General features: G+C 41.5%; 1 protein-coding gene across 1 annotated transcript in view; it reads left to right on the forward strand.

Moving 5' to 3' along the window:
• Positions 1–828: 828 nt before the first annotated feature.
• LOC126267632 (odorant receptor 2a-like) overlaps positions 829–26,038 on the forward strand; it is an 80,430-nt gene continuing 55,220 nt past the window's right edge. The window contains exons 1-2 of the mRNA XM_049972929.1: positions 829–1,631; positions 23,609–23,708. Of these exons, the coding sequence (XP_049828886.1) occupies positions 829–1,631; positions 23,609–23,708 (903 nt within the window). The remainder of the gene's footprint in view (positions 1,632–23,608; positions 23,709–26,038) is intronic.

Consider the following 26,038-nt stretch of genomic DNA (forward strand, 5'->3'; position numbering starts at 1 on the left):
AATACACGCTTCCAATGTGCCTTCACCGCAATGTCGCCAAACACGGATGCGACCACCACGATGCTGTAAACAGAACTTGGATTCATCCAAAAAAATGACGTTTTGCCATTCGTGCATCCAGGTTCGTCGTTGAGTACACCATCTCAGGCGCTTCTGTCTGTGATGCAGCGCCAAGGGTAACCACAGCCACAGTCTCCGAGCTGATAGTCCATGCTGCTGCAAACGTCGTCGAACTGTTCGTGCAGATGATGGTTGTCTTGCAAACGCCCCCATATGTTGACTCAGGGATCGAGACGTGGCTGCACGATCCGTTACAGCCATGCCGGTAAGATGCCTGTCATCTCGACTGCTAGTGATATGAGGCTGTTGGGCAGCACGGTGTTCCGTATTACCCGTTTGAACCCGCCAATTCCATGTTCTGCTAACAGTCATTGGATCTAGACCAACGCGAGCAGCAGTGTCGCGATACGATAAACCGCAATCGCCATAGGCTACAATACGACCTTTATCAAAGTTGGAAACGTGATGGTACGCATTTCTCCTCCTTACACGAGGCATCACAACAACGTCTCACCAGGCAACGCCGGTAGCTGCTGTTTGCGTATAAGAAATCGGTTGGAAACTTTCCTCGTGACAGCACGTTGTAGGTGTCGCCACCGGCGCCAACATCGTGTGAATGCTCTGGAAAGTTAATCATTTGCATATCACAGCACCTTCTTCCTGTCGGTTAAATTTCGCGTCTGTAGCACGTTATCTTCATGGTGTAGCAGTTTTAATGGCCAGCAGTGTACTTGTCACGGAAAAACAGCTGCCCCTTCCAGGTGCGGGATGGAGGAGGGGGCGGTGACGTGGCGCTCGGCGGCCGGCTCGCTGCTGCGGCACAACGTGCGCTTCCTGTGCGCGCTGGGGGTGTGGCCGCCCGCCGCCCCCGCGCCTCGAGCCTTCCGCGCTCTGACCGCCGCCCTCATGGCGCTCGGCGCCGCTCACCTGGTGGGCGCCGCCTGCTCCGTCTACGCCTCCTCCGGCGACCTGCAGCTGCTGACGCTCGCGCTCTCCAACGCCTTCCCCGTGTCCTCGGGCTTGGCCAAGGCCGCGCTACTGGTCGCGCGCCACCGCCGCTACTCGTCCCTCGTCAGAGGCGTCGACGCGCTCCGGGCGCGCCAGCGCGACTTCTGCGACGCCGACCCGCAGCTGGCGGCCGCCCTCCGCGAGACCCGGCGCTGGTCCGTCAAACTCACTTTCCTCTTCTTCTCGTCCGTCCTGTCCGCCCTGATCGTGTGGTCGCTGCTGCCACTCTCGATGTATCCCCAGGTGCGCATATTCCCCTTTCAGCAGCTCCCGTGGCCCAACCTTACCCGGGAACCCACCTATTGGTTCCTGTACGTCCACCAGTGTTTGGCCACCTTCTTTTTCTGCTCCATCGACATGAACACAGACTGCTTTTTCGCGGCTATTATGGCACACATCTCGATGCAGTTCAAGGTCCTGGCTTCGAGAATAGCGGGACTGCGCCTTCGGGAAAGATCACAGAAGATAAAACTTTGCACTGAATCCGATGATGTGTCCACACTTCACGGCGACATGTATAATGAGCTGTGCTTATGCGTCGACACCCATAAAGAGCTCATCAGGTAGGTGATCCTAAAGTAATTTCTGTAACTGGTCAGTATCTCGAAACTTTTGCAGATCTTGGTAACATTTCGTATTGGGCATAGTAGGATAGAAGTTGAAGTGATAAATTAAAATTTGTGACATGGCCAGAACTTGAAGCCTGGCCTCCTGCTTACTAGAAAGACGTGCTATCCACTACAGCAACGTGGCACTGTGGCTGACACAACTACACAAACTACTCTAGTCAGTGCTTTCCCACTGTGCAGCGGTGTCAGTGAGAGTGCCAGAATGGTGTAGTGCAGTGGCTCCCAAAAGGTGGTCCGCAGACCCCCAGGGTCCGCGAGCTATGCCAGAGGGGCCCGCAAGACATGCGGTAAGATTTCGGAGTGAAAGTTTCAAGTTTGCAACCTAATATTATAGAAATAATGGGCTCAAAGGTCAGATTGAAATCATCTCATTAAGAACTGAAAATTAAAACTAGCTGTATACAGATGGCGTACTCTGTTGTAACTGTATTTTTTAAAATAAATAACACCTTGTATGAAATTATTGTTTTCTTATCTTTCACACATGTCCACTCAATGCAGTCTCAAGTGTAGTACACTGGGAAGACCAATATACTCAGTCTTAATTTTTTCCTGTCATTTTCAGTTCATACTAAATTTTTATTTCTTTTAAAGAGTTCGTTATTCTAAACACCCAGACAAAGATTTTGACCAATAATAAAAAATTTAACATTAACAATGATGGCTAAATTAAAAAAGTTTTAAGCTCAATATTTTTTCAATAATGAATATGTCAATGTTTTTTCTAAGTACCAAAAATAGAAAATGTTTAGAAAGACTCTTAATTTGGCTTCTTTAGGCACTTGATACTATGATATGACAAGGTACCAATCACGCTCGATGAGGGGGTCCTCAAGAAAATTTTGTTGGGAACCCTTGGTGTAGTGGATAGCACATTTGCCTCAGTGAGTGGGAGACTTGGGTTTAAATCCTGCCTTTGACACAAATTTTACTTCATTACTTCAGTTAAGACCGAGTATGTCTCTAGGAACATGTAATTCGATCAGGTGAAAGTAGATTCGAAGGCAACGTCAAATGACAAGGGAATGGAATGATCCAATTCGACGTGCCAAGACATACCTTGAAATTTTTGACGTAGGAGGAATGCACCAAAAGAAATTCACAATCAAAATTTTACCTGCTAAGGCACATTTCAAGTATTTTTTAAAAATGTTGAAGTTACTCATTTCTGCTGCACGAAAACCTTCTTACAAGGTGTGCCTAAAAAACAATGGGAGTGATCCAATCACAGGGTCAGTATGAAGGGAGTTCAATAAATAATGCAACACATTCTCTTCCTCGGCTGATTTTGGTTGAAAAAAATGCGGAATTTGTTGTGGGACACCATGGAATATTCCCACTTCAGCCTCACTTGAAGTTCCGATAGGTGTCGGCGCTATACGTTGCCCTCAAAGTGCCTTCTGTAAACGAAGGTGAGCAGCAAGCAGACAGCTGTCATTGAGTTTCTTTTGGCGGAAGGCCAGAGCCTCGCAGATATTCGTAGGCACTTGCAGAATGTCTACGGAGACCTGGCAGTGAACAAAAGCACGGTGAGTCGCTGGGCGAGCGTCTGTCACCAATGCAACAAGACTGCAAACCTGTCTGATCTCCCAAGTGCTAGTTCGTCTCCACATCTGTGACTTTTGCAGTGTTGGAACGCGCGGATCACCTGATCACAAACACCTCGCTACTCGACTGGACATCGGACAAGTCTGCGCACACAAGAGTACACAAAATTTCATTTGACTGTTCTTCGTCATGAGCCATTCAGCCTGGGTCTGGCACCTTCCGACTACCATGTCTGTGGCCCAATGAAGGACGCATTCCATGGGAAGCAGTATTTTGATGATGGGACGGTTATTGATGCACCAGCAAGTTTGCTCTTACGAACGATGATTATCTTGAAAAATAGGGTTTCGTCACTTTCGTCACTAAAATATGCTGTATTGGAATCCTGAATAAAACAACCTACTTTCAGAAAAAAATGTATTGCATTACTTATTGAACGCCCCTCGTACGCATGCACCAAAGATGAACTACCGATAGCTGTGAAACATGAAGCCCTATCAGTTGAATGCGCCATCTCCGGTGTCTGCAGACAGATCAGTGTGGCCGTGGCCTTCGTTTGTACACGTGTGAGTAGAGGAAACGCATGTTTTTCACTATTGAATGTCTGGGACACGGTTTGATAAAAATTATAAAAACAAGCATTAAGTGATAGGGTTTTTAATGCAGTTTTGAAATACACATACTTTTTTAGGTTCGAAAAATAATGTCTTGTAGATGACGTCCTTCTTGCTGGGTACAAATTTGGATTTCTCCCGAAAGTTACGCATGGCTCTTCCAACATTTCATTCCGCACGGCTTCAATCTCCCTACGAATGAAATTCTTCAGGTCATCAATTGTACGAGGCTTGTTCATGTAGACTTTTGATTTTAAATATCCCCACAAGAAGAAGTCGCATATCGACAAATCGGATGAGCGAGGGGGCCTGTAAACATCACCATATCTCGAAATAACATGTCCTGGGAAATTTGTCGAACCACTCCCACAGATGCTGTCACCATGTGAGCTGTGGCCCAGTCCTTCTGAAACCATATTTCTCCCATGTTCACTTGACGCAAATTCTGAGCAAAGAAAGTTGTTTAACATTTTAACGTAGAGCACTGATGGCACGATAACTGCAGTTCCTTCTTCTTCAAAAAAATAGCATCAAACAATCCACATCTTTGAAATGCAGCACCAAATTGTTATTTTTAAACTGTGGAGAGAGTTTTGGTGTAATTCATGTGGGTTTTCCGGCGCCCAATATTGACAATTTTGAACATTGACGTAACCGTCTTTTTATCACTCATGAAGACTATAGCATCTGCACCTTCCGTGCATATTTCGTCCATTACGAGACAAAACTCTCTGAGCTGGACAAAATCCCCTTCATTAAGCTGGTGGACGATCGTTATCTTGTACGGGTGAAACTTAAGATCATCGTGTAAGATGCGGTGAAGCGAACGACGTGATGTACTGAGCGCTACAGCCTGTCGTGTAGCCGATCTTTTCGGACTAGTTAGAAGTGCCGTTCTTACTCGGTCTACATTTTTCAGAGTACGAACTGAACGGGGAAGACCAGGTGGTTTCGTTTTCATCCCAGATCCAATACTTCTAAACGCTGAAACCCATCTGAGTACAATATTTCCATCAGGCACTGCACTTTGACGTACAACTCTAAAATTCTGACAGAAAAGACGTTGCACTGTGATTACGGAATCATTGTTTCTAAAGTATTGCTCGGCAACGAACACGATGCTCTACGCTCCAACGCTCCGTAGAGACTGAAACTGCATTCTATGGGCAGTCTGCCAACATTCATTCAAGGTCAATACCCTCTCTCGTCGTCGCGTACTAGCGGCTCAAAAAACATGCGTTTCCTCTGCTCCACCGCGTATAAGAGCTGTTATTTTGTTTTCTCTGAAAAATGTTAAGTGGAAGAATAGGGCAAAGAATTCTCGTCAAGTTTCAAATGAAACTTAGAGAAAGTGCCACTGTAACCTATCTGTTATTAAAAAGACTGTTTTATCACGTACGCGAGGTTTTTCGTGGTTCAAGCGTTTCCAAGCTGTCTGAGAACATGTTTAAGATGCTTCACGCCCGGGAGGCATTTCAACTTTAAAAACGGGTGAAAATATAGAAAAATAGATAATCTGACTGGATCTGACCGTCGATTGAGTATTCGCTCGATTGCTGAATGTGTGGGAATTGACAAATGTCGCGTGAGGCAAATTTTACATAATCAATTTAACATGAGAATAGAGTGTGAAGACGTTTGTACAGTACTGATACTTTGGATACCATTAAAAACGGTCCCACTTTCTTGGAAAGTGTGATACCAACTGACGAATCTTGGTTTTTCACTTGTGATCCAGAGACTATGCTGCAATACCTGTAGCGTGAGGGTCCAGCTTCACCGTGAGAGAGAGAACTCTAATGAACAAATCTAGATTCAAAGCGATTATGATTGGTTTTTTTTCGATATTGAAGGAATTGTGTATCATCACTGACTTCCTGAAGGACAAACTACGTTGAGGTTGCTGCTCAAACCCGTGACAAAATAAGAAAAAAAACGACCGAATGTGGGTTACAGCAAGACCTTATTCAGTTGACACAGCACTATGTGACTCTTAACTAATCACGAAGGTAAAATCTGCAGTAAAAGAAACAAGATTTCAGTCCGTTGATGCTGTGAAAGAAAAAGCAGCAAGTGTCATCAAGGAGCTCATAGAGGAAGACTTCGAGCCCAGTTTCCATCTTTAGAAAATTCGCGTGGAACGTTGTAGGGATAGAAGAGAGGAGCATGTCCAGGTGTATGTTTTCGAATTGAAATATTTTACAGTAATAGTCCGTTTAGTTTTTGCCACAGCTCATATAACAGCGGTTTGTACAGCCCTTCCTGTCTAAGCGGATCTGGCCAATAGGGAGACTCATCCATGATAAGAGAACGTAGCGCCCCAGAGCGAGAACTGCAAAGTGGAAGCGCACGAATTTTAAGCATTTAAACCATATCAAAAAATCTCAAATAATGAATTTTTTGTAAACTTGCAGTTCATATCGACAGCTAAATTTTTGCAGATGTAATTGTCACACAAGTGACTAGTAGAGAGAAGAAAATCAAGGCAGTACATTACAGATGACTTCCGTCGATCCGGACTTCAATTTGTTGATATTTTACAATAACTCTTGTAGCACTGTTCTCATGATAATTCTTGAATAATACATATTTTCAGAATGAGATTTTCACTTTGCAGCGGAGTGTGCGCTGATATGAAACTTCCTGGCAGATTAAAACTGTGTGCCCGACCGAGACTCGAACTCGGAACTTCGCAGGCAAGTGCTCTACCATCTGAGCTACCGAAGCACGACTCACGGCCGGTACTCACAGCTTTACTTCTGCCAGTATCCGTCTCCTACCTTCCAAAATTTACAGAAGCTCTCCTGCGAACCTTGCAGAACTAGCACTCCTGAAAGAAAGGATATTGCGGAGACATGGCTTAGCCACAGCCTGGAGGATGTTTCCAGAATGAGATTTTCATTCTGCAGCGGAGTGTGCGCTGATATGAAACTTCCTGGCAGATTAAAACTGTGTGCCCGACCGAGACTCGAACTCGGGACCTTTGCATTTCGCGGGCAAGTGCTCTACCATCTGAGCTACCGAAGCACGACTCTCGCCCGGTACTTCTACATCTACATCCATACTCCGCAAGCCACCTGACGGTGTGTGGCGGAGGGTACCCTGAGTACCTCTATCGGTTCTCCCTTCTATTCCAGTCTCGTATTGTACGTGGAAAGAAGGATTGTCGGTATGCTTCTGTGTGGGCTCTAATCTCTCTGATTTTATCCTCATGGTCTCTTCGCGAGATATACGTAGGAGGGAGCAATATACTGCTTGACTCTTCGGTGAAGGTATGTTCTCGAAACTTTAACAAAAGCCCGTACCGAGCTACTGAGCGTCTCTCCTGCAGAGTCTTCCACTGGAGTTTATCTATCATCTCCGTAACGCTTTCGCAATTACTAAATGATCCTGTAACAAAGCGCGCTGCTCTCCGTTGGATCTTCTCTATCTCTTCTATCAACCCTACCTGGTGCGGATCCCACACTGCTGAGCAGTATTCAAGCATTGGACGAACAAGCGTACTGTAACCTACTTCCTTTGTTGTCGGATTGCGTTTCCTTAAGATTCTTCCAATGAATCTCAGTCTGGCATCTGCTTTACCGACGATCAACTTTATATGATCATTCCATTTTAAATCACTCCTAATGAGTACTCCCAGATAATTTATGGAATTAACTACTTCCAGTTGCTGACCTGCTATTTTGTAGCTAAATGATAAGGGACCTATCTTTCTATGTATTCGCATCACATTACACTTGTCTACATTGAGATTCAATTGCCATTCTGTGCACCATGCGTCAATTCGCTGCAGATCCTCCTGCATTTCAGTACAATTTTCCATTGTTGCAACCTCTCGATACACCATAGCATCATCTGCAAAAAGCCTCAGTGAACTTCCGATGTCATCCACCAGGTCATTTATGTATATTGTGAATAGCAACGGTCCTATGACACTCCCCTGCGGCACACCTGAAATCACTCTTACTTCGGAAGACTTCTCTCCATTGAGAATGACATGCTGCGTTCTGTTATCTAGGAACTCCTCAATCCAATCACACAATTGATCTGATAGTCCGTATGCTCTTACTTTGTTCATTAAACGACTGTGGGGAACTGTGTCAAACGCCTTGCGGAAGTCAAGAAACACGGCATCTACCTGTGAACCCGTGTCTAAGGCCCTCTGAGTCTCGTGGACGAATAGCGAGAGCTGGGTTTCACACGACCGTCTTTTTCGAAACCCATGCTGATTCCTACAGAGTAGATTTCTAGTCTCCAGAAAAGACATTATACTCGAACATAATACGTGTTCCAAAATTCTACAACTGATCGACGTTAGAGATATAGGTCTATAGTTCTGCACATCTGTTTGACGTCCCTTCTTGAAAACGGGGATGACCTGTGCCCTTTTCCAATCCTTTGGAACGCTTCGCTCTTCTAGAGACCTACGGTACACCGCTGCAAGAAGGGGGGCAAGTTCCTTCGCGTACTCTGTGTAAAATCGAACTGGTATTCCATCAGGACCAGCGGCCTTTCCTCTTTTGAGCGATTTTAATTGTTTCTCTATCCCTCTGTCGTCTATTTCGATATCTACCATTTTGTCAACTGTGCGACAATCTAGAGAAGGAACTACAGTGCAGTCTTCCTCTGTGAAACAGCTTTGGAAGAAGACATTTAGTAATTCGGTCTTTAGTCTGTCATCCTCTGTTTCAGTACCATTTTGGTCACAGAGTGTCTAGACATTTTGTTTTGATCCACCTGCTGCATTGACATAGGACCAAAATTTCTTAGGATTTTCTGCCAAGTCAGTACATAGAACTTTACTTTCGAATTCATTGAAAGCCTCTCGCATAGCCCTCCTCACACTGCATTTCGCTTCGCGTAATTTTTGTTTGTCTGCAAGGCTTTGGCTATGTTTATGTTTGCTGTGAAGTTCCCTTTGCTTCCGCAGCAGTTTTCTAACTCGGTTGTTGTACCACGGTGGCTCTTTCCCATCTCTTACGATCCTGCTTGGCACATACTCATCTAACGCATATTGTACCATGGTTTTGAACTTTGTCCACTGATCCTCAACACTGTCTGTACTTGAGACAAAACTTTTGTGTTGAGCCACCAAGTACTCTGAAATCTGCTTTTTGTCACTTTTGCTAAACAGAAAAATCTTCCTACCTTTTTTAATATTTCTATTTACGGCTGAAATCATCGATGCAGTAACCGCTTTATGATCGCTGATTCCCTGTTCTGCATTAACTGATTCAAATAGTTCGGGTCTGTTTGTCACCAGAAGGTCTAATATGTTATCGCCACGAGTCGGTTTTCTGTTTAACTGCTCAAGGTAGTTTTCAGATAAAGCACTTAAAAATATTTCACTAGATTCTTTGTCCCTGCCACCCGTTATGAACGTCTGAGTATCCCAGTCTATATCCGGCAAATTAAAATCTCCACCTAGAACTATAACATGGTGGGGAAATCTACTCGAAATATTTTCCAAATTATTCTTCAGGTGCTGAGCCACAACAGCTGCTGAGCCCGGGGGCCTATAGAGACATCCAATTACCATGTCTGAGCCTGCTTTAACCGTGACCTTCACCCAAATCATTTCACAATTCGAATCTCCGTCAATTTCCTTCGATACTATTGCACTTCTTATCGCTATAAACACGCCTCCCCCTTCACTGTCCAGCCTATCTCTGCGGTATACATTCCAATCCGAGTTTAGCATTTCATTACTGTTTACGTCTGGTTTCAGCCAACTTTCTGTTCCTAGTAATATATGGGCGTTGTGACCGTTTATTAATGAGAGCAGTTCTGGGACCTTTCTATAGACGCTCCTGCAGTTTACTATAAGCACATTAATATTGTTATTCCTTGTTGCATTTTGCCTACTGCCTTGCCGCGTCTCAGGAGGCGTCTTGTCGGGCCTAGGGAGGGAATTCTCTAACCTAAAAAAACCCCATGTGCACTCCACACGTACTCCGCTACCCTCGTAGCCGCTTCCGGCGTGCAGTGCACACCTGACCTATTCAGGGGACCCTACATTTCTCCACCCGATAGCGGAGGTCGAGAAATTTGCACCCCAGCTCTCCGCAGAATCGTCTGAGCCTCTGGTTTAAGCCTTCCACTCGGCTCCAAACCAGAGGACCGCGATCGGTTCTGGGAACGATACTACAAATAGTTAGCTCTGATTCCACCCCGCGAGCGAGGCTTTCCGCCTTCACCAACTCCACCAGCCGCCTGTACGAACTGAGGATGACCTCTGAACCCAGACGGCAGGAGTCATTGGTGCCGACATGAGCAAAAATTTGCAGTCGGGTGCACCCAGTGCTCTCTATCGCTGCCGGTAGGGCCTCCTCCACATCTCGGATGAGACCCCCCGGCAAGCAGACAGAGTGAACACTGGCCTTCTTCCCCGACCTTTCCGCTATTTCCCTAAGGGGCTCCATCACCCGCCTAACGTTGGAGCTCCCAATAACTAATAAACCCCTCCCCCCATGTGCCTGCTCGGACCTTGCTGAAGGAGCAGCCACATGTCCACTCACAGGCAGAGCGGGCGATGCCACACGGCCAGCCTCCACATTGACCCTCCGCCTCGTGCGCCGCGAACGCCGCTGAACCCGCCACTCCCCTTGGGGAGAGGGTGGCCCAACCGCGCCCGCGAAGATGTCTCGACAGCAGGGACAGTGGGTGAAGCATGTAACACCTGGGGTGTACCTTGCGACGCACCAGACTCCCCACTGCCGCTACACTCCGAGGCAGCAGCCTGAAGACGGCTGACCGCGGCCATCAACACGCTCAGCTGTTCGCGAAGAGTGGCCAGCTCCACCTGCGTCCGTACACAGCAGCCACACATCCTATCCATCCTAAGGAGTCAATTTACTATAGAGTGTTAATAAACTTTTAAATAGACTGCTAATTCACTAAAGGCGGTTGATTATTGACTAAAGTGTGATTGCTAACCACTCCTTGTAGAAAACAAGGAAAATAGCACTACCTGTCTCTGGACTGTATTCAAAACAAACACTAGCACTACTAGCACTATGGCTGACTAAAGGGACTCTCTGACTGTATTCAAAACAAACACGAGATCTATGGAACACTTAATAGCACTCGACTTTTAAAGCTTCCTAAAAGCAAAAACACGCAGAAGAAGAAGTGACAAGTAAGAAAAATACAGTTAATACTTAAAATTAAGGTAGCTCGCTGCACAGCAGACGTGAAGCAGACGGCGGTTAGGGCGACACTGACACTACTGGCACTATGGCTGACTAAAGGGACTCTCTCTGACTGTATTCAAAACAAACACGAAATCTATGGAACACTTAATAGCACTCGACTATTAAAGCTTCCTAAAAGCAAAAACACGCAGAAGAAGAAGTGACTTTACTTCTGCAGAGTGAAAATCTCTGTTCTGCAAGGTTCGCAGGAGAGCTTCTGTAAATTTTGGAAGGTAGGAGACGGATACTGGCAGAAGTAAAGCTGTGAGTAGAGACCGTGAGTCGTGCTTCGGTAGCTCAGATGGTAGAGCACTTGCCCGCGAAAGGTAAAGGTCCCGAGTTCGAGTCTCGGTCGGGCACACAGTTTTAATCTGCCAGGAAGTTTCAATATATATTTTACTAACTTATTTATTCTTTAGTCGTCACAAAAATGTGAAGTGTCTACTAGTTGACGAAAACTGACATTTTCCTGCCGCCAGGCACATCTTTTGAAAGAAAAAACTAGTAGATTCAGGCGTTTCACAGTAGTTACTAGTTTCATTTACACAGAACTGGGATGGGTAAGAAACGGTCGTGGCCATTGTTCTGTATATTGGGCTGCGTACCAGGCATGCTTGATCAAATTCGTAAAACGTGGTGATGCAAACTGACAACGCAGAAATGACCAAAGTTTAACAATACTGTTTTATTGATAAATCTGAAATAACAAACAGCTATCAGAAATGATGTTGTCCCGTTCTAAACCTTCCACATAGTTTTTCTTTGACAGTTTTTCGAGCTTCATGTTGGCACATATTTCGTACTTTGTGTAAAGCTTTCATCTATTTATAAAATCGAAGTTGAGATTTTACGAAACGAAACCGGCATTGCACACCGCTTAACTCTAAGCGTTTTCTCTCTCTGTTTAACCAACAAATTTGCAGCATTTTTTTGTCACAGAAAGCTAATACTGTACATGTTTTCTTCGTGCTCGGTAGGTACTGTATTTTTGTTCTTGACTTATGCATCACAACAGTCATCGCACGATTATACTTCTCGGAATCGTCATAATTATTTCCTGTTTCATCTAATTCTTCTTCCACAGGTTCTAACGAAATATGGATATGATTCGAGTGAATGTCACAGAAATTAACTAATAAATAACACATATGAAGGTCTTTAGGAGAGAACGTGATTTCATTGGCATACTATATTTTCTTATCTCATCTCCGCAAGTTTTAAAAAATTAATTGGATTCCACATAACTCTGGAACCTGCAGGAAGACAGATGATATTTAAAAAAATACGAAAGATTTTTAAAAAAGTCATGACGCTTAGCTGCATTAACTGGACTTTCATAGTATTACCAGTTTCGGCCGTAAGCAGTCATCTGGTACCTAAAAACACAAAATTCCAATTTGTAAAACAACATTAAGACAACACAAATTGACACCTAGAAATCGCATAATAATATACTTCCGAAAATCACTTAAAACATTTCATTTGTCGTGAATACTGGAACACAAACAATTGAATATTTCAATCCACATGAAACACGCAATAAAAAAACTCATTTATAGCATTTAGAAGTGCAGCAATCGCCCTATTCATATGAAAATACAAAGTGACTTGTGGTCACAGCCCAAAGTTCTCGTTATGCTGACGATATTCCTATGTATATATATCTCGATTATTCAGTTACAAAATGTGACAAATAACGTAACGTAAACTAAAACTTATCTTCACTATCGTCATATAGCGTAGTAATTTTTTTTAAATACGATCATGATATCCTGACACACAGAAAAATACATAATGAAAAGCGTACATGAAGGTCTTATTTGACCTGGTCGCTATCTAAAGAACTGAACATTGTATAAATTACAGTATTGTACAGACTATAACAAAGACGAGACCTAACATACAAACGATCCAATAACAGTTACATACCTAAAATTAATGACAGGATAAGGCTAGCTCTTGTAACTGTGTGGCTCTTCCAATTTATCACATATCCTGTCCATAAGCCTTTCCAGCTCTGTTTAACTTGCTGATGATATAGATGACATATACAAGATTCATTATTCTGTTCACGTGCCGTAAAAGTGCAAAGAGTGAAGATGAAGGGCTCTGGAATTGCTGAACCCATGGTAATTAGATCAACAATCCATACTTATTACCAATGTATGTTGAAATAGTAAAAATCTATCTTGATGACTAACCATTTGAGTCCATCAATGGGTTATTTATCAAACAATCTGCACTCAAATACAGAAATTTCAAGAATGAAACTCTACCTATATTAAAAACTGACAACAGATATGTTCGTATAAAAAGCATAATTTACCACATGTCAAACCAATTTGATCCATAGGTGGAGTTTAATATGAGTGGACTATTACAACTCACTGTAAAAATCAAGATCTGCCAGGTGTATTATCTTCAAAATGTGTTGACAAAGTAAAAATCTATCTTGATGACTAACCGTTTGAATCACATCAATACGTTATATACAGAATAATCTGCATACAAATATAGAAATTTCAAGAATAAAATTCTGCCTATGTTAAAAGCCGATACACTCACGTAAAAAGCGTAGCTTTAACAATGTCAATCCAGTTTTATATATACTCTGGTTATTAAATCAAATTGACTATTTCAATACGCTGTGAGAATAAAAATCTGTCAGGTGGAGCATCTCACCATTGGTAAAGTATTAAAATAAGATACATACACATGAGATATACCTGTAGTCAAGATGGGAGAAAATCCAACAAAATTGAAAGTGCAAAAATCTTAACACCAATTCAAGAATCAACACAGCTATCAATTTACTTCAGTTTATAAGGATCATCCTAAAAGGAAATTGACCTCACAGTTGTTCACAATTTGTTCTCGTATTGAAAATATTGTCCTGTCTCTTCCAACAAATTCATTCGAATGTCTTTACTGGTCCTTTGCACCGATGAAAATGTACTAGACGACTAACCATACAACTCACCTCTTTGAATTGTCTATCATGCGTCTTATTTCAGTCAGAGAAGTTATAATAAAAATCTTTTCTTCGTTCATTAATTGATAATTAGTAAGTTCATGTAAAAACACCTATGCATATACGAAAGAAAGACACAGAAATTTGATTGATTTTTACCAGCGATGTTAACATTTGTTAACGATACCGCAAAGGCAAGAGAAAATTATTATGCATGTTAAATGAGCTGCAGGAGCAATCGTGGACAATTGTATCAGAGAAACTACCAACGGAAAGTTAAATTCGCTTTACAAATTACGAGCACCTTATGCCTTGTTATCTGTGTACCGATGCGCCGTCAGCCAAAGCTAGGTGTCTGCCCTGTTGCACTTGTGCAGTCCGCTACAGCTACGGTAGGAGTGGACATTTCTTCAGCCGGTTGGCGAACTACGAATCTACCAATTTGCAACATTTTTAAGAAAATAATTATAGTGTGTTTTAGCTACTAAAATTTTGACATTCTGTTTCTTTCTGTGTATTCTTCCTGCGTAAAAAATTTCAGGATATGTCGGACTGGAGCACTACTTTACAAGTCGAGAGTCACCATTAGAATTGGCCACTGTTGCCATGTTTCGATCCAGTGTATCGATACGTAGAACTGTCTCAGTGTTTCGAAACGGCTATGTTTCACTGCTTCGAAACAGTAGTTTTTCATACCGCTCTGTCTCGGAAAATGGGACCAAATTCGATCTCTAGCCAGACACAGAAACTGTATCCTGCTTCAAAATAACGCTCTTTCAGTCCACTTGTGATTGGAAGGGACGAATTGCTTCGAAACAGTGACGTTTCATTCCACTCTATCTCGGACGAGATTCTGGCACGGCACAGATACTGAAACACATTTAACTCCGGACTTCATGAAACACTTTCAAATATGTCGAAATCTTTTTGACAAACAGCAGCACGATGCTTAAGGTTTCCGAAAATAAAGCTTCGTTTCTAATTGACTGCCCTATTCCGAAATGGCGTAATATCTGCTTTATAAACACCAACAAATAATAAGATAACGCACACAATGAAACGCACACAATGAAACGACGTCTTTGTGTTATGGACACCTCTGCTTCATGTGAGCACATATTTTCAAAGCAAACAGACAGACGATCCCGCCTTTCAAGCTAAAAAATATCAAAAATGTTATTTCTAAACTACAACTTAGAATAGGTTCAGTAGATCTACTCAGAAATGAAACAGTAAAATTTCTGATGATTTTGTTCTTCTCTGGCCAATGTGTACTAGATTTACTGGGTGGTGTGTGATGTCCTTAGGTTAGTTAGGCTTAAGTAGTTCTAAGTTCTAGGGGACCGATGACCATAGTCGTTAAGTCCCATAGTGCTCCGAGCCATTTGAACCATTTTTTTGCACTCAATTTGTATTTGACTGTATTTTGTTTAGTCCACTAAATCTTAAATGTAGCTACCTTACAAGAACATTTTTCTCAGATTTGTTGCACCCAGAAGACACTTACGTTTTTGCTCACCATTCAGTGAGTGTATTTTTTTGAGTATGTTTATTTATTTATGTGTTCGAGAATAATTATCTGATTTATGTAAGTATATGTTTGTGTGTTGTAGATGTGCTATGTTTGATTATTACACAATATAGGCATCGTGTGTATTGATCATAGATAATTTTCAGAAAAATCAACAACAGTACTGTGATACTTTTGTTTTTGGTTTTCAGATAATGTTATAAAAATTGCATTTCGACAGTAGATTAACTTTATCTTTGATTTCCTGGGGAAGTTTGTTATAAAATTATAATATATCTGCTTGCTGTGAGTACTTGAGGGAATTCTATATACCTGTACATCAAACAAACTTCCTTAACAAGAATTGAAAGTGGTGTAAAGCCAAATCTGCCATGATATAGGTATCACAAAGGCATTACACTGTATGAATTATTTTAAATTTTAATCTGGATGTTATACTTCAAGGAAACATACCGAAACCAATGGAAAATTTAACCACGAGTAAGAAAAGTGTGAGAGGCACACTCATAGATGTTAATTCAGTACCTCGCTTCCCAGAATGATATCTCAATAAATTATATTCCATGATATGCCTTTTCATGTGCACATATAGATCATTATTCATAAAACCTATCAAAATTAGACACTCGAATACAGGGAAAAGAGTTTGGCAACATCTGTTACGTCAAACATACAAACTCTCACCTCAGCCACTTGGAAAATATGAAAGTCACATGACTCGAAAGCAGCGCATTTGCCGCAGGAAATACGAAACTGCCAAGAAACCTAAGCGAAAGTTTCATACTTTCTGCGATATGATTGGCGCTACCGCACCTCATTTGTGTCTATATGGCAATATTTATACAAAAGACACTCAGTATGATATAATGTGTAGGCCTATACAATTAAGAAACACAAACTCTTTCACTATTTCGAAACAGCGTTTCGAAACGTTGTATTGTACTGTCTCATTTGTTTCGAAACAGTTATGTGTTTCAGTTTGCCCATGTCTAGTCACCATATATATAAGACCTCTACCAGTAGACTTACTTTCTGGAGAAGTTTCTGAGCGTGGTACTTTAAAGAAAAATTTTCGTCAGCCGTTATAAAAATTTAAAAGGTTTGTTTTTAGCAGTGCACAGCCACTTCACTACTACTTATTTTCTCGTGTCATTTACCTATTTTCGATTAGATCCTTTTTTTAATCTTCTCTTTCTTTGGAAATGCAGCAGGTATTTCCTTGACCCTTGTGGCGCCCATTCACCTGACTACATGTCCAGATCAACTCTTTATCATTATAACTACAGTTGTAGTTATATCTTCCTCTACAAACTGTTCAATGACCCATTTCGTCTATTGACTTATTTATTTCTATTTTCCAGTCTCTCCTAATGGTGTCCAAAACGCATCTATCAATATCTTACTATGTAACCCTCAGTTTATGACTGATGTACTCGTTAGTGTATGTGGTAGGAAAAACGATGAAAATTTTTAATGCTGCCTGATGCACTATTTTATTCTGCACTGGAAAACGCTCAGTTTTCGATCATTAGCTGAGATAAAATACTTTATTTGGAGATTTGAAGATGGCTTGGCTAAGACCATACTCCCCTGCTGCCAGCTTTGTTTGATGTACATTTTATTTCTCTGTTCACAGGTATGAAAATATTTAGAAAAATACTGCTGCCTGCAGTATTGTCTGTGTGTGATTTCCGTTAGTAGAGTCTGCAGCATGTGAATTTTTGTGCGTTTTTGTCGTTATCGTATTATAAATTTAAATTCAATTTTCTGTTTTTATTTAATTTGAAATCCTGAGAATAAAAACATTTGGAAACTACTACTGAACACTATCACATGTGCCAATACAATGTTAAGGGCTATTTCCATTAGTAGTTAATAAATTATGAAGGTTGCAGTGGTGGAATAACAGTTGAAGGCGCTCACGGATTTCCAACGGTTTAAGACATTATGTAAATCTCCCACAGCCCTCGATATATGTTGCAATCGACCATACTTACGTGTACCTAAATTATCGGAAAGGCATCGATTCTGAAGAAATAAATCGAAATGATATGGAAAAGTGTATAACTAGTCGTTAATATGATAAGTTAATCCACTGTCTTAATAACGAGTGAGTGCAAGTATATGTAACTAGAAAGATTAATTTTCAATGATTAATTGAAGTCCCTATTGATGACAAAATTCAAATTAACGAAATTTTAATGTCGTATTAAGAGAAGGCAGTCACCAGTCCTAAAGCGGACATTTGATTCCTGAAACTAGTTGGAGCTGATGGAACTGAAGCTTGCATAACAATTAGTAATATGGTTATAGGTGATAATGGCCATTACTCATGTGGGAGCAAACTTGTGTAGGCAAGTCAACACAAAATCCAATCTAGGTATATATTCCAAAAAACAAGTTGTCTTTAAAGAACTTAAAGAAAAAATTAAAGCTAAACAAACTATTGTGATATGAGATGTAATAATAATTGCGTAGTGTAACCTCACGGTATTCTTTATTGTTACTAATTTTTATTTAGAAATTTTTGCAAATATTTATAATTTTCACTCAAGAATGTATTAATTAAATGGAACTCACTTCCAAATAACAACAAAATACGATAACAAATTCAAAATATTGCATCCAAGACGTCAATATATAAATACATAAAGGTATCAGTGTAGCTATGAAAAAGTTAAAAAGTCATTCTGATTTGGCAGATTCAATAGTTTTCAGTAGATATTATAAATATTACTTTCGAAAAATCCGTCATGACTCTTGTAATTCACAAGCAACGATTTTGGTTAATCAATGAGAAGTGAACTTCCAATTCAGAAGAAAATATACCTATATTTTGCGACAAAATTATCTGATTTCACTGTATATTCTTTTCAGTCATGATGTGGTTTTCGGAACTTAAGTTACTAGAATACAAACACTGTTTGTGGTGACAATGACTTTGTTTAACGATCATTAACTAACTATAATTACGTATGTCGACCTGATACTGCCGGTAGAGGTATGTGGCCATTATTATTAATAAAATTGAATGGATTTGAGGAAAGCTGAGTAGTTGCAAACAAACAGGTCGTAGTTGTTTCTGGTGCATTTATTAAAAATTATATGTATCGGACTCTGCCCATATTCAGATTTTCTGGTATAAACAATGTAACAAATAATTAGTTATACATTTTTTTAAAACACCAAATGTTAACAAGAAAGCGCAAAATCGAATCAATACATATCACTTCATAGCAAAAATAGGTTTGACAGTTTGTTCCTTACTCGTAACACCATGAACCAAAGGGTGTGACATGTAATTTAAACTTGGAAAAAAGGAATGTTGGTCGTGAGAAGGACTATGGAAAACTGCTACTTCAGTGTGCTCGCACTTGCTAGGTGAACCACGCGGTGCAAGAGGGCTCCACCTTACGACGTTACAGCTGTGCAAATACTGGAATGTTTACGAAAAGTTAATATAGTAACCAATAACAACTTAAACTACATGTTGCGTGACTACACGTAGGCATATTAAAACACAGATTGCAGGAGTACAAAGTAGAAGAAAGTACATTACAAAATTGTAGAAAAAGATGTTTTATCTTGGAAAGACATGACTTGTCGAAGATTACAAACGGATTTGTTTAGATTACGAAAGTATATTACAGAATTGTAGAAAAAGCATTTTGTCTTGGATATATATGACTAGTCGAAAATTACAAAAGGACTTATTAAGATTTGCAACTACATTTGTGGACTGTTCGTCAGACATAAAATCATAAGAAATTTGTCGCATCATGTGGTTTATTATTACGGCTATCCAAATGCCAAAATTTTTACTGACGGTTAAAACAGTAAAATACAACAACAAAAATACATGAAATATCTGCACGTAAAAAAATAGTAAAGTGAAAGGTGATTGTCTGCCTGCACTTAAACACAATAAAACAAGCATCACTTTAATGCGTGGGCACGTGATCGTACCTCTCAACATATATAAAAAATATTATGTATCTTACAAGGATAACATATCAAAATTACAGAAAAATATGTCTTGATTCATTGATCAGAGTAGTACATAGGGAAGGGACTAAGCATTTCAAACTTCATTTTTTGTTTTTATTTTTTATTACATTTTTTACATGGTGTTTGTTGACCACTGTAGGGCATAACGAAAAATAGTAAAGGGAGAGGTTGTTGTCTATATTTCCAATTTCAGAAACGTGATTAAGAAAGTGATCATAGATTTTACGCGCCTCTCACAACAAACTGTCAAAAAGACCAAATAACCATTTCTTTCCATTAGTGATTTTCTCGTTGATTAGCAGTTCTGGAGCCACTTGAAAATAAATGTATTCAGTCAAATTCACCAAAAAAACAGCTAGTACCCGTTTGTTTGCGACTACTCAGCTTTTCTAAAATCCAGTCAATTATATTAAAGTTTACAGCAGCACTGTACTATAAAAAAATCCCTCTAAGCAACCGCCAAGTCATTTACAGAACTTTCTGTCTGAAATGGCACAGTCTTACTTTCTGTGAAGCTACTAGCGTAGCGTATTAGCTCGGTGGCAATAATTAGAAAATCATATCTCCGAGTTGCAAATATTTCTTATGCATACTTTGGCCAAGTTCCTGTCTTAAATCGGCTCTTCTTCGCCCCATAACATTAGGGTTATTTCTTCCGGGAAGCCTTCAGTTTTCTCTATACTGACCATCTCTCGCATTTAGCGCGATCTTTGATGCTGGGATCTGTGGCCGCCATCGAGGGAGTCTTGTATGACCTGTGACAGCTTCTACCTTCGATGGATAGTGGCTGCAGTCATACCAACACCGATACTATAACGTATACAAAACATACATAAATTATCATACATATAAATTTCCATACATAACCTTTGTTTCAGTATGTATTAACAACTGATGCTGAGCAAGAGTAAAGATGAATCACAAATTGTGCATCTGACATAGCATACATGATGCTCTAACGAACATTTGGTCGGATATAGGCTATATATTTTTAAGGTATACAATATATATTTACATATAATGTAAGATAAAGAAACCTTGTTAGCAAAAATCTCAAAAAGTTATTCACCAACTTGTTTCATATACACGCTTTCTAATTTACATGCTTCCTAATGAAAATTCAGACGGACATAGGCTATATATTTTTTAAACAACAATGGACAAGTTTATTGTTAAAACTGACTGCAATAAAGAAATTATTATGCTGTGAAAATGTGCGGTTTTGTTTTATTTCTCACGGTCCGTTTTAGCTACGATAGCAGGGCGCTTAAACCATTAGACAAATTGTTTCTCTCATATACATTCATCTTACTTATAAATAATTTTAAATAAAAATTGCATACACTACTATGTGCTGTTTTGTTTTTTTCTTCGCAATGGGTTTGAACAGAAAACAAGAAAGTTGTGCTTATAGCTATCGGCTTGTCATAAATACCACTATGGAAACTAAATCGTTCGAAACTTTATGATTAGACCTTTTTCAGATTAAAACTATGCGAAACACCGTCTTAGAAGCGCTTATCCTCAAAGATCCAGCAGCAGGAGAAGTCTCTCACTTCCCATATGCTAATAATTGCAAACGATTTACGCATTCATTTTAAACACATCCAATTCCCAATCAAGACTGAAGGTCAGATAGACGGGACAGAGCAGATGGACAGATGTGGGACGGTGGGAGGCAATAAACATAGAGATGGGTTGGGAGGAAATGGACAGAGAGAGGGAGGTTCAGGAGGAGGAGAAGGAGGAGGGGGAGGAGGTGAGATAGATTGGAGAAAGAAATTGACATAGAGTGGGGGAAGGAGGTGATGGACAGAGAGAGGGGGAGGAGAAGATGAACAGAGAGGGGAGCAGAAGGAGATTAGGACATATATCAGACTCGCATACATATTTAGCAACTGCAAAGTAATGCCAGGTTCGCTAGTATAGTCTATGAGACTCGACAATAAAGTAATGAGACTGATTTTCTTTGCAAGATATGGCAACCCTGCTGGTTTGGGTAGGCACAATATCTTTTACCTTGGTCTAAAAGCTGCTTCTAGTCCAAGCGGCACATCGATGCAACTGCTCAGTCGTGAGTTGTGGCGTAATAAGTTAACACGTGTTTGTGTCTCTCATCACGGAAATGAAATCGCATAATATTGCGCAGCGGTATGCCAATTATTTTTGCGTTAAATTGGGTGAAAACGTGACGACAACTTACGGTAATCTTCAGAAGGCTTTTGGAGAGGAGGTTATGTCATGAGCTCAAGTTTTTCATTGGCATAAAATGTTTAGTGAAAGCCTCAACGAATGTTGAAGATGAAGACCGCAGTGGACAACCATCAACCCCACGGACGGATGTCAGCTTAGCTAGCGTGCGTAATCTCGTACGATCTGATCGAAGATTATCCGTGAAAATTATTGCAGAAGAACTGAACACCAATCGAGAAACAGTTCGTCTAACAATAACTGGAGATCTTGGTATGAGAAATATTTGTGAAAAATGCTCCCCAAAAGTCTCACACCACAACAGCGAGAAACAAGGAAAAATGTGCAGCCAATCTGTTAGAGCAAACGGAAATCAATCTAGAATTGTTGAGCCGTGTTATCACTAGTGATGAAAGTTGGTTTTTTCAGTACGATCCAGAGACAAAATGCCAAAGTTCGCAATGGTGCTCAAAGGGATCACTCAGACCAAAAGCTCGCATGTCAAAGTCAAAAGTGAAATGTTCATAAAGAGTGGGTGCCTCTTGGACAAACAGTTAACCAATATTACTACAAAGAAATTTTAGAAAGACTTCGTAAAAGAGTTCTTCGTGTCCGTGCCAACATTGGTGATAATTGGATTCTTCATCACGATAATGCGGCATCCCATACTGCTCTGTCAGTACAGCAATTTTTAACCTCAAACCAAATTTCAGTACCACCACAGCCACATTATTCACCAGATGTCGCTCCGTGCGACTTTTTTCTATTTCAAAGAGTCAAAACGGCGGCCAAGGGACACCATTCTCAAACAACACAAGATGTCCAAAAATCTGTGACGAGGGTCTTGGAAGATATTACAGAATATGAGTTTCAGAAATGTTACCATCAATGGCAGAAGCGCTAGAAAAAGTGTGTGCAATCAGAAGGGAACTACTTTGAAGGCGACAACACTAAACTTAACTAAAACTGTAAGCAACATTTTCTTTCACATCAGTCTCATTACTCAACTGTAGCACCTCGTATAATGTGCAGTTATGTAGAATGGCTGGCTAGACCTGGCGGAGGGCGTGATGACGCTAATCGTCCTAGTTTAATTATGAATAAATAAATAAAAATAAAAAGTTTTCAGCTCATTTACGTACCGACTTCTCCAATGCTGGTTATTTAAAAAACAGTAAAAATTTAAGTTTTTATGCTATGTGTTTTGTCCAGTAGAAGTCAAAATTGCAGTGTCTGGTGGGACTCAAATATACCGCTGTGGTAGTTTAATATTTTGACTGTTATTACTCGAGCTAGAGATTGTCATAGCCTACAGCATACAGATAAAATCCCTTGTTTCTTAAAAATGTGTTCTGCAAAGCAAAAACAACACTACAAAAATTAAGCTCTTGCATCGAAAAAATCATTAGGAGCAGATAACTTGTCGCCGTTCCGAAATGGTGCGACATCTGCTGTCACAGCTATCACAGCTTTTGTCCAATAGATTCCGCTGTGCGATACTACCCGACCTCAAATTGGTTCAAATGGCTCTGAACACTATGGGACTTAACATCTGAGGTCAACAGTCCCCTAGAACGTAGAACTACTTAAACGTAACTAACCTAAGGACATCACGCCCGAGGCAGGATTCGAACCTGCAGTCGTAGCGGTCGCGCGGTTCCAGACTGAAGCGCCTAGAATCGCTCGGCCACAGCGGCCGGCACCCGACCTCCCCCTGCAACGTCCCAGTTTAATGATGCGTGTGGGATTAGGCATTTTGTGTCACACTGGTAAGTATGGGTTCACCGGTTCAAGGACAAATTTTGTTTCCTCTACGTCGTTAATGGACACTGTAACTACCTGCCACACGTTTTCAGATTGGTTGGCCTGCTGGAGTCGCTGATGAACCCAGTGACGATGCTGCAGTTCCTGGTGGGAGCCGTCTCCTCCTGCGTGGTGCTCTTCTCAGCCACCTACGTACGTAACGCTTCACCCTGCAGGAATGCAGAAACTTTCCTAGCTACATCCTAGCGAGTAACGGGACACTTTTTTTCTGAGAGCAATTTTGTTTTATTCAGGTACCCAGTACACCGTACTATTTCCCACTCTTTCGACTACAACACCATATTTTTCACCGTAATCTCCATTCAGTGTGGCGGCCGTACCACCTTACTCAGAGGGCCTGTATGCCCGCAAGATACACCTCTATTGGTCGACGTCGACGTCCTGCTGCATTATCCATGACTGCTTCCTGTGGAGTGCATCCACCATTGGGCCGAACAGGTGGAAGTCGGAAGGCGCGAGACACCAGCTGAAGTGTGGATGAGGAAGAGCAGTTCAAAATGGCTCTGAGCACTATGGGGACTTAACTTCTGACGTCATCAGTCCCCTAGAACTTAGAACTACTTAAACCTAACTAAACTAAGGACATCACACACACCCATGCCCGAAGCAGGATTCGAACCTGCGACCGTAACGGTCGCGCGGTTCCAGACTGTAGCGCCTAGAACCGCTCGGCCACCCGGGCCGGCAGGGAGAGCAGTCCAATGAAGTGTGCGAGGGCTTACGTTGTCATGGAAAAGGAGACGTTTCTTTACATTTTTATGGTGACGAATACCATGACTTTACCGGATCTGAATTCGGTTTTGAAGTTTTTTGTTTTTTTTTTTTGGAATAGATGTGGTGTGCCGCCACTCCAAGGATTGCCGTTTTGTTTCCTGATGGAACTGATTAACCCATGAAACTTCCTGGCGGATTAAAACTGTGTGCTGGAGAGAGACTCGAACTCGGGACCTTTACCTTTCGTGGGCAAGTGCTCTACCAACTGAGTTACTCAAGCACGACTCACGACCCGTCCTCACAGCTTAATTCCGCCAGTACCTCGTCTCCTACCTTCCAAACTTTACAGAAGCTCTCATGCGAACCTTGCAAAACTAGCACTCATGAAAGAAAGGATATTGCGGAGATATGGCTTAGCCACAGCCTGGGGGTTGTTTCCAAAATGAGATTTTCACTCTGCAGTGGAGCGTGCGCTGATATGGAACTTCCTGACAGATTAAAACTGTGTGCCGGACCGAGACTCGAATTCACGACCTTTGCCTTTTGCTGGCAAGTGCTCTACCAACTGAACTACTCAGGCACAACTCACGACCCGTCCTCGCGGCTTTAATTCCGCCAGCTGTGAGGAAGGGTCTTGAGTCGTGCTTGGGTAGCTCAGTTGGTAGAGCATTTGCCCGCGAAAGGCAAAATTCCCAAGATCGAGTCTCAGTCCGGCTCACAGTTTTAACGTGCCAGCAAGTTTCATATAAGCGCACGCTCCGCTACGGAGTGAAAATCTCATTCTGATTAACCCATGTTTCATGGCCTGGGACGATATTCGACAAGGAATTGTCACGAGCAGCCTTGTAACTCGCAAGCATTTCCACACAGATGCTCTTTACGGTCTTCTGTTAGTCGGCGAGGTACCCAGAGGGAACACACCTTTGAGTACCCCAACTGGCGGACTAGTGTGTCAGGCCTACCAAAAGAGACGTCCAGTTGAGCAGCGAGGTGGTTTATTGTGATCCGTCGATCGCCTCGAATGAGTGTCCGCACGTTCCAACATTGCAGGAGTCATAGCTACGTGGGGCTGGCCGGGAGATCGGACACGTATACGCGACCTTGATTCGACGATGACCGGCGCCTCTCCCAACGACTCACCGTGCTTTTGTTCACTGCCAGGTCTCTGTAGACACTCTGCAAGTGCCTAAGAATGTCTGCGATGTTCTGGTTTTCCGCCAACAGAGACTCAATGACAGCTCTCTGCTTGGAACGCACCTCCGTTACAGGCGCCATTTTGGAGGCTATACATAGCGCCGCCATCTATTGGAACTTACGGAAACTGCAGGGGCAGAACTGAAAATATTTCACCATTTCACGTAACGAACGCGGAATTTTTTCAACCAAAATTGACCGAGAAAGAGAAGTGTTGCATTATTTATTGAACATCCCTCGTACATCAACACTGTTGACGCCCACAGGTTTTTTTTGGGGAAAAATGCACAAAATATGAACACAGTTATCAAACTCCAGAAAAGAGTCATAAGAATAATAACCAAAAATACTAGTCGAGCTCATTGTAAAGATCTGTTCAAAACACTGGGGATTTTTAACTATTCTATGTGAATGCATTTAGCAGGCAGTTGTACAGATCAAAAATAACATTGGTAATTACTGCAGAAACAGCTCTGTCCATGACCATGCAACAAGAGACAGACTCAACTTACATCTACCAAGAAAAAATAAACATAAAACTCAAAACAGCATTT

Source organism: Schistocerca gregaria, chromosome 4 (assembly GCF_023897955.1).
Source record: "Schistocerca gregaria isolate iqSchGreg1 chromosome 4, iqSchGreg1.2, whole genome shotgun sequence".
Classification (NCBI taxonomy): Eukaryota; Metazoa; Arthropoda; class Insecta; order Orthoptera; family Acrididae; genus Schistocerca; species Schistocerca gregaria.